Source organism: Dicentrarchus labrax, unplaced genomic scaffold (genome assembly GCF_905237075.1).
Source record: "Dicentrarchus labrax unplaced genomic scaffold, dlabrax2021, whole genome shotgun sequence".
Classification (NCBI taxonomy): domain Eukaryota; kingdom Metazoa; phylum Chordata; class Actinopteri; family Moronidae; genus Dicentrarchus; species Dicentrarchus labrax.
The window spans coordinates 62,383-72,394 of NW_026136742.1; the positions used below are offsets into that span (position 1 = coordinate 62,383).

General features: G+C 40.9%; 1 protein-coding gene across 1 annotated transcript; it reads left to right on the top strand.

Moving 5' to 3' along the window:
- Positions 1-934: 934 nt before the first annotated feature.
- On the top strand, positions 935-6,668 carry LOC127359631 (G protein-regulated inducer of neurite outgrowth 1-like). The gene is made up of 3 exons (XM_051393597.1): positions 935-1,044; positions 1,891-3,785; positions 5,461-6,668. The coding sequence occupies exons 2-3, from the start codon at positions 1,937-1,939 to the stop codon at positions 6,666-6,668; spliced, it is 3,057 nt and encodes a 1,018-aa protein (XP_051249557.1). The 5' UTR covers positions 935-1,044; positions 1,891-1,936.
- Positions 6,669-10,012: the final 3,344 nt, after the last annotated feature.

Sequence of the window (10,012 nt, forward strand, 5' to 3'; positions counted from 1 at the left end):
GAGGAAGAGCCGTGTCTTTAATTTTAAACAGAAATAAAGGAACTACAAAACTGTGTCACTGACCTGAGGGCCTCTCTCTAATGTAAACGTTTTAGATGTCGAGGAAAAAAGTAATTTTCCATATTATATATAAGTTTTGAATTCTCTGTCCATTTTATGTTTTATATGAACTTAATAGGCTTCAGTGTTTTCTTATCATTATTCTATTAGCTCTTTTCTAATGCCGAGACTGAAGGCTCTGTGAATACAGCTTGTGTTCAGGTCTTTATCCTGTTTATATCTAAAATAATCTTTCTAAACCTTTAACAAAAACATTTATTTAGTTTTATTCACGGAAATGAATGAAATACTGAGCTATGGGCTATGGTTTATATATTTTTTTAATGTTTCCATACATCCCTTAAAATCAAGAAGGCCTTGCGACCCCCTGTGAAGCTTTGGTGCCCCCTAGTGGAGGTCCAGACACCCCAGTGTGGAAAAACAAGCTTCTGTGCCGTGGGCTTTTGTTTTTTGGATAACGGGATGTAGGTCAAATGGGCTTTTGGTTTTCAGACAACTAGGGTATTGGAACAATAAGAAGTCCTGAATCAGACACCCAAACACTGCACAGCGGTTTATAATACTATGAGACAAGTATAGTATTATAAACAGTTGTTTTAACAAAATCCTATTTATTATTATTATAAGACAAGCTGAAGGAGGGTTGAAGGAGACAGACTAAAGAAAAAAGAGAACAACAATTATTAATAGTTAATTAAAAGGGAGACAAACAGAAGGGGGAATATTGAGGAAGAAGAAAATCGAGGCAGAAAAGGGCAAAGAAGAGGAGGAGAGAAAAGATGATGATGATCGCTGGTCTCCTCCCTCCCTCTCTCCCCCCTTTTATTTATTCATAATGCCTCCCGTGGTAGAGCGCTGAGGAGGTACAAACGAGGGAGCAGCTGAAGCTTTGCTCTCGGCGGGCGGTTGTCAGCGGCATGATGGGATTTCCACCGTGGACAACGCCTCTGTCGACCGACGCCGGTGTCTGCGGACCCTGAACAGGTATGTAGATACAGAGATTGATTACATAGGTATAATATCATAGGGAGTTGTTTGATTTGTCTGATTTCTGGTATTAACCGTTAAGAAGTTACTTACTATTCTTATTATTACATTCACGTTAATTCTATGATATTAGCTTAGAGATATATAGTGTTTAATGGTATTTCAGCTGTTTAATTAATCACTAAAACATTCTTATTCCCACAGATAGAGTAAAAACATGTATTGCCAGGCTTAAGGAGTAATGGATTACATGTACCTGAGTTACATAATCAGGATACTGATGTAATCTATTATAGTTACATTTAGTAAAAATGGGGATTATTAAAAACAAAAGTCTGTCAGTTTCTTTAAAAATACACTGAGAAGAGGACTCATCTTTGAATGAAGGTTACACTGATCTGTCATACTATTAATACTTCTTATTAGTGATTTGTTAATAACCTTTTAATATTTTGATACTTGGATTCAGTTACTCACTAGTTTTTGTCTCGGATTACATTTTTAACCCTTTCCAACAGTCTGTATTGCATAACTGTCATTGTAATAATCTAGTCATGAATGTGGGTGTGTCGGGAATAGCAGAAGAAAACAACTCGATAGATATAAATAGGAAGGAACGAAATGACTGATCAATAACTGAGTTGATATTTAACAGACAGGAAAACATATTTAAAGGTGTAGAATTTTCTTTTGTATCATGATTGGCATCTAAGAATAGAATATCTTTACTACTGATACGATGAAAGATGGATCGAGCTCTATTAGTTGAAACATTTTGTACATATTATGTTTAAATTATTGTTGATTTGTATTGATCATTTGTTTCTCTATGTGTCCAATCAGGTGCTCATCTTTGAATGCCAAAAACAGCTGACTCTTACGTATCACTATGGAAACCTCCCCAAATGTTTCTGAACACAAGAAGGACGGTGTCCAATCAGAATGCTCCGATCCCGGGGAGGCGGGGCTTGCAGATCCCAATGCCAACTGGGGGGCTGAGCCTAACTTCAACCTCAACCTCAATCTGGCGTCACCGAGGAGCCCCCGCCCGGCCACAGAGACCTCAAAGCTGCACGGAGGGAACAAAGGAGGTGGGAAACCTGGGGCAAAAGGGGCGGTTACTATGGAAACTGGCAAGTCAGCAAGCACCCTGGCGACTCCTGTGATGTCACCAGGGGAGAGAGACGATCCATCGCGGCAAAAAAGCAAAATTCCAGCTTTGTCTCGCTCACCAACTGCCGAGGCATCGGTGAGCAGCCGAGGCGAGCAACGGCTGAAATCCCCAAACCCCAAACATACTCCAACGCTCAGTCCCAAGACGCACACACATGGCAACATGGCGGCAAGTCCAAAACCCAACCGAGTGGAGCAAACGGCGTTCGCTAGCAGCCCAAGAATGACGGAGAGAGTCAAAACGCAAGTACAAAGACCGGAATCTGCAAACCCCAAACCACATACTGCACCGACAACTGAACTCACAACAAAGACTACAAATAAAATAACAGTTAGCCTGAAAATGCAAACAAACAAGAAGCAAGATGGTGGAAAAGAAATTAGCCTCGAGACTCCAAAAACGCTTCATCTTCCCGTAAACCACCAGAATCTAAAAGGAGATTCAATTGTGATCAGTCCAAAACTAACCAACAGAACCCCAACAATGGCAGCCAAAACCCAAAAACTAGACCCAGCAAGCATGAAGTCAAACGAGCCGACCGGACATGACTCAAGAACTCACGGTTCTGAGACTAAATCACAAACCCAGAGGGCTGAAACGGCACTGCTCGGTACCAAGACCCCTCAACTGAGTTCTCTGAGTCCCAAACCATCCACACAGAGGAAGGCCTCCGGGACCAGGAACAGTAACGCATCAGGGTCCAAGGAGAATCTTGATAGCAAAGATTCAAGTGTTGGTTCTGGATCCAAAACAAATTCCAAATCCAGTTCAAGAGCTACGATGGAGACCAAGGACAGTCTGGACTCAAAAACTGGTTCTGATTCCAAAGCCAATGCTAAAACCGCAATGGGGTCCAAAGATAGCCTGGATTCTAAAAACGGTTCTGCTTCCAAAACCAGTTGCGGATCAAAGGACAGTTTAGACTCCAAAACTGGCTCCAATTCCAAAGCCAGTCCGAGTTGTAAGTCTGGAATGGGGTCCAGAGACAGCCTTGATTCTAGACCTGCAACGGAAATCAGAGCAAGCAAAACCAGTCCAGATTCTAAGGCAGTCGCGGGTTATACGTCTGTGATTGGTTCAAAGGACAACCTGGATCCTTCAGACTTGAAAGCGTGTTTCAACCCAAAAACTGGTCCAAGTATTAAACCGGGTTCCGAGTTGAATTCGAGCTATAATGCAGACGTCCTTTCCAGTCCTAAACCTGGTCTGACCCGTTTGACTTCTAAACCCTCTTTGGTGGTCTCTGGCTCTAAGGAGTGTTATGTTGGATCTGTCTCCCCATCGTCCTCTAGAACTGGTCTGTCTGGGTCCAAAGATGACAACATCAAGACCACAAGCTCCAGGGCTAAACCCAGTCCACATCCTAAAGCTGGTTCAGAATCTTCTAAACTTGGACCAGTTAGGTCAAGTTCAAAGTCAGCTCTGGCAGATTTGTCGCCCTCCTCTGCGCTCTCTCCTAGAAGTTCAGCAAGTAGGAGTCCTGGGTCTGGTCCAGGTAAAAGTCTCGGTTCTGGTCCAGCTGGCCCACACAGCGAGATCCAGAGGAGTCCTGGTTCTGCTCCAGGTAAGTCTAATCAGCAATGATCCAGAACGGTTGAGGACAAGTTCTCATAACAAGAAGGTAATAAATTTGACAAAATAAGCTGCATCTCATGGTCTGTAAGTAAAGCTTCAGAAGCTCTAGATTTTTATTCTGGGACTCCATTAGAGCAGATTTACATGATTCACTCTTGAAAAACATCTTTATTTATTTCATACTGGTCTGTCGGTGCCTGAAATGGGCCGAAGGTTCTCACAGGTAGCGACACTGTCCCCCACCAAGACCCCCGCGGAGTAGGGGGGGCTCTTCACACATAGCTAACTTACTGCTGAGCAAACAGCACTGGAAACATCCCTAGGGTTATGTTGTGGTACTCTTCGCCAAAATCGGTGTGTATCATATTAAGATGAAGCTGAACAAGAGTTGTATGTTTGTGTTTAGGTATCAGTTATCATTTGTCTGTCACTTTTGAAGACCCGATGAACTTAACGGGACATAATTCTTCAGTGCTGAATTTGATTACAACCAAATTTGGGAATGTTGTGTGTAACATTTCATACAATTCTACCGACAATAGCTCCCCCTTGTGGCCATTAATAAAACTCTTGAACATTGTAGTTACTCACAGATTCACAGACTTTAGTTGGTAACTCCAGATGTGAATCACAAACACTTGGTTCTGGCGCTGAGATGGTGAGTAGCAGATGCAGCGATCACATGCATTTTCTTCAGGAAATGCAGATATTCTAGTAAACATTAGCTCTTACTTAGCCACTATTTGCTACTACCTGGAGCCGTGAGCCCTGCAGCTAACGTTAGTCATCCTGTTAGCTGTCTCTGCCAGAGCACCAGAAGAGAGTTGGTGCTGACATCTTAACATTAGCTTTGGATGGCGGGAACGTCTGTGCCTTAAGCTCGCAGTTATCAGCAGTTAGCAGTTAGTGGCTAACATTAACAACAAGTAAAGCTATATGTCCGTCAGTAAAACACAGACTTTTTTTTTAAGTATGTTTTGGGGCTTTTTTATCGCCTTTATGATAGAGATAGCTGAAGGTAGACAGGAAAGGGGGGCAGAGAGAGGGGATGACACGCAGCAAAGGGCCGCAGGTCGGACTCGAACCCTGGGCCGCTGCAGCAAGGACTCAGCCTCGGTACATGGGTTGCCAGCTCTACCCACTGAGCTAACTGGGCGCCCAGTAAAACACAGAGTTGAGGCAGAGAACCTGCAGGACATCAGAGGGAAAATATAAAAATAAAAATATGACTTTCCTTCACAACCAAAAAGCCTGTCCAAGAGTTATAATATTGTATCCGTTCTACAGTTGAGGCTATATTAAACCAAAAAGTCAGGATATCTCCGCCTGCTGTCTCTCACACAAACTTCTTCTTATACTCTTATGGCTTTAGACTGCGTTTTTTACCCCAAACACTCTTTTATATCTTCTGGTTTTCTTGTTTTTGTGTTGACAAAAAGTGTATTTAGTTGTTTATATGTTGAATCAATCATCAATGCAAAACTCAAAACTAAAAATCCTGATCAAAATACCCAAACTGAGGATAGGGGTGAAGAAGAAGAAGAAGAAGAAGAAGAAGAGGATATCAAGAGTTATTCAAAGAATTACATAAAATTAAAAGTAAAATATACAATACAATAAGCAAAATAATTCAGTCTGTCATTTTATTTGTTTCCTATTTGCAGGTTCTGGCCCCAAAACCAGAACCACTGTTGCTTTGACAACGAGGGTGGGATCCGCACCAGAGCCTGGAGCAGTTGGGTCTGTTGCTGTGGAAACTGACAGCAGGACACCCCATAATACCAATCTTACTCTGGGTCTCACCTTTGATTCTATCACTAAGACGCTGGCACAAACAGGCACTGCCGACGAGGAAGAACATTTGAAACCTTCAGAGACCAAAGTGACAGCTGTAGGAGGACCAGTGGTGTCCCAGGGGGCCGTGCGAGGGGTAGATGTGACTGACAACGCAGGGTGGTCGCCGGGCACGCCGCTGAGCAAACCGAGTCACCTGGGAGACGCAAATGCCATCTCCGCTGGTAGCAACATCCCATCGTCAAGGGCAACGGGTGTGGAGAGCAAGAAGGAAGAGAAGAAAGAGGAGATGGGAGAACAGAAAGATGGGAGTTCTTCTTCCTCTTCATCTCCAGCGAGCTCCAAGGCGTTGAGGGAGACAGCAACCATGACTGACCCCAGCGGGAGGCTCCATGTGTGGGGAGGGGAGCGGAGAGAGGTGGGCGTCCAGGTGGAGGCGGAGATGGTCGAACTTTCGGCGTCCGGCCTGCACAGGGGAACTCCAGCCTACTCTCTGATTGGCTCTACCAGCTGTCAGTCGGTTAGTTTGACCTCGCCGACTGCTCCGTCCCTGTGCTGCGCCCCCGCCGGCCAGCCGCCTTTCCAGCACGTCTGCAAGATCGACATCGAGCTGCGCAGCCAGTCGCTGTTTCCCTCCGTTGTGACCAACAAGGCGAGTTCCCTCCCCGCCTGTCTGCGCACATACACCTTCCAGCAGAGCCCCGCCCTTACGCCAGAGCGCGGACGACGAGATGTTAGCGCCGAGAGCATCTGGGAGGAGGAGGAGGAGGAGGCGGAGGAGAAAGTAACGAAGGAGGGTGAGGAAGAGGACGAGACAGCGAAGCCACAGGAGGTGGCGTGGGACAAGCAGGGGATGACGTGGGAAGTGTACGGCGCCTCGGTGGACCTGGAGTGCCTGGGCACCACCATCCAGTCCCACTTGGAGTCCAAGATCAGGGAGCAGGAGAAACACATCACCACTCTGAGGAAGTCTGTCTGCTCCAACAGCAGCTTCAGAGGGTATAAGATCAAGAAGAGGAGGAAGAGGAGAGGAGGGATTCTGGGATGCTGCACGAAGCCGCCGGCTGTAGAAGACTAGAGCAGGAAGTTAAAATTACACTTTAAAACACAACTGTGTGCAGGACGGACACTTCGTATCCGTAGTTTAACACTTTATATCTCACAGACCTGCATGGATTTCACCACATTATTATATAATAATAATACATTTATTTTATATGGCGCTTTAAATAGGTCCTTTACATGGTAACAACAGACAATAACAGACAATAACAAAGGTAATATGAGTAAAAAAACAACTATATTTGGATTTAATACTCTAATAGAAGATTAATTATGTTGCACTTCACATGAATTCAAGGCAAACGGCGGATTTCATGTTAGTAGATGAGAGCAGGACACACTTTATAGTCTCCTAACCTCTTTTAGTTTTATTTAATTTAATTAAAAGCAGATAATCTCAATTGTCTCCCAACATGTTCAGGATGTAAATTCAATTTAATTTCGCCTGCCTGCTGTTTTCTGCCTGAATCTACTTGAATGCAGCATTGAAACTTCATTTCATGGTAATTTTATTTATTTTTAGGTCTGTTGACGTCAGTTTTTATTTCATTCTTTATGTTTTCAAAAGGTTTGATAGGATCAAATGTGGAAAACTTTATTCTCTATAGTTAAAAAAAGCAACTATAACTAAAAAACCTAAATGTGGAAAGGAGATTTTATTAATAATACAATGTATTTAAATATATTGTTAAACACTGTATGAATTATGCGTATTTGGTTTAATTTCAGGACTTCAAGATCTGTCATGTTTGTTGCCTCAAGTACAGAGCAGAGGCCAGGAGACAATTAGCTTAGCATAAAGACTGGTGTCGGCTAGCCTGGCCTTTGTCACCAGACATTTACATTTTTGTTTTTACCTTTTTGTTTGTGTACAGGTGAAACAAAAGAGGTGTGTTTTTTTACTTTGGGGAGAGCCACACTGTAAAAAATCAAATAAAAATACAGTAAAATAACAGAAAATACAGTAATTTTCTATGATTAAAACAGAGTTTTATCTTTATTTTTACATAAAATCTTGTGTAATGTTTAATGAACGATATTTACACTGTAAAACCAATGAAATGTGCTATAAATACAGGTGAACACTGCTATAATACAAATAATCAGGCTTAAAATTATAGAAGAGTGCTGTTATTATTTGATTTTTCTTATTTTAATCAGAATTTTAAAAGTTATAGAACTGTAATAAAATACATTATCTGTGAAATTACAGTAATTATTGATGTTTTCAGTGATTAAAACTGTATTTTGACAGTTTACCAATGCTTATACACTGATAAGCAACATTTATTCAACGTTTTTGTTGTGAAAACCTCTATAATTATACAAGATATGTGTCAATTAACCAACAAATCCATGAAAAATTACACAACAAATACTTTATTTTACTGTTAATTGTCACAAATTGTATTTATTTTAGAAATGTATTAACATTATTAAACTTGAACTTAACAGTTTAATCTGTTAAATAAATATCTTTTTATGTGAAAATTTTCTTTCTAAATAAGCCGTCATTTTATGATTATTTACAGTTACAGATTTTTCACATTATTTTACATTAGACGTGAAAATTCACAGGATATTTTTTTGTAATTTTATTAATAATTCCAAGTATTTAAAAACTACAAAAAAAATCTGTAAAAAACTCGACATCTGTAAGTTTACAGGTTTTTCCCGTTTATTTTACAGATCAGGCTAGCAGTTTCCATTTGTTTCTAGTCTTTATGCAAAGCTAATCGCCTTCTGGCTGGAGAGTGAATAAATGTATATTTCTCAACAGATTCTGATTAATCAGGATTTCTCAGGGAACAGAAACATGATGGATTTGATATTTCAAGGACTGATTGTTATTTATTTTCTGATCATAAGCAATATTATTTTATATATTATTATATATTATTCATTATAGTTACTGGTGTTTCTTTCACTGCTGTATTTACAACCTTTACTAACAGTCGTATCCAGCAGTTTGTTTCAGGCCCAATGAGAATCACTAACACTTAAGCAGCTTTTCAATATTTCATCCACTTTTTATAAAACGCACAAACCACTCAAACACTGTGTGTGTGTGTGTGTGTGTGTGTGTGTAGAGAGAGAGAGAGAGAGAGAGAGAGAGAGAAAGAGATAGAAATTCACTTTACTTCCTTTCTTCATCGCTTATATTTCCTTCCCTTTTAATATTTAACTTTCCTTTTCTTTCCATATCCAGGTCACTACACTTCTGTCAGTAGATATTAATTAATGCCGTAACGAGACTCTGTTCTCTGACTTTATTAATGTGTTATTTTAGTTTGTTTGGTGCCAGATTGTAACCAACAGCAGATACTGGTTGAAATATAATTATATTTAAATGTTCTTGTTCTTCTGTGTCTGTTTCCTTCATGACGTCACATTTTAGGCCCCAGCGGGAGTTCATGTCCTACTTATATAAACCTTTAGTCCACTCCTCTGCTTGCATTTCCCTCCTCTACCTCTTTCTCCTTCCTCAACCCTCTTTCGTAACTCCTCCTGTGGTGGAGTTGTGTTGTTGATGGAGGAACCGGGTTGCTTCTCTGAATTATTCAGAAACATTAAAATCACGCTCATGTTAACAACAGAGTCTCTCCGCCATGTTTTATTCAGTGTGAGATTCACTGAAGGACACACAGTTCAGTGTGGTGCTGGTTGTTAAAGGTCCAGGGTGTAACATTTAGGAGGACCTATTGGCAGTTTAATCTTCAAATAATCAAATACAGATGCGAGTGGTGTTCAGTTAGTTGTAAACTCCACCACTAGATGGCCCTAGATCCCACACACTGGACCTTTAAAGCAGCAGTTCCCAACCTTTTCTATTATTGAGTAAGCTGACTAAGTGTCATATTTTATGGATAAAAACAGCAGAGAATGGCTGATACAATGAACTCAAACAGTGAACTCAGTAACTGCAGGAAGTTTGTGTAAAACGAGCAATTTGGATGAACTTTGAGCAGATTATTTCCTGTAAATATACATCAGAGTTGAGTTTTCTGATGCTTTTAGGAACTTTTTATACAATTCTATGTCTGTATTGTGTATTTTTTAACAATCATTCATCTATCCAAGCAAACAATTTCATGTAGTTTTCTTCACAGAATCAGATTAAATGCTGACATATAAGCCTATACTGTATATTTGTAAAGTTTTCTTGAACCCCTTAAAATCGAGAAGGCCTCACAACTCCCCCGTGAAGCTTTGGCGCCCCCTAGTGGGGGTCCTGACACAATCTTAAATATTATGTGCAGAACATGACTGGTTTGCCGCAAGCATTTATTTCTATTTATATCATTAAGGTTAATCAGATATTTCCTTCTCACTTTAAACTGCTTGAATACGACTTACATA

Bases quoted from the DNA above. Each gene is read 5' to 3' on its own strand.
- LOC127359631 (XM_051393597.1), top strand. From the start codon at position 1,937: ATGGAAACCTCCCCAAATGTTTCTGAACACAAGAAGGACGGTGTCCAA. The intron at 3,786-5,460 runs GTAAGTCTAATC...TCCTATTTGCAG, and splicing joins GAGTCCTGGTTCTGCTCCAG to GTTCTGGCCCCAAAACCAGA.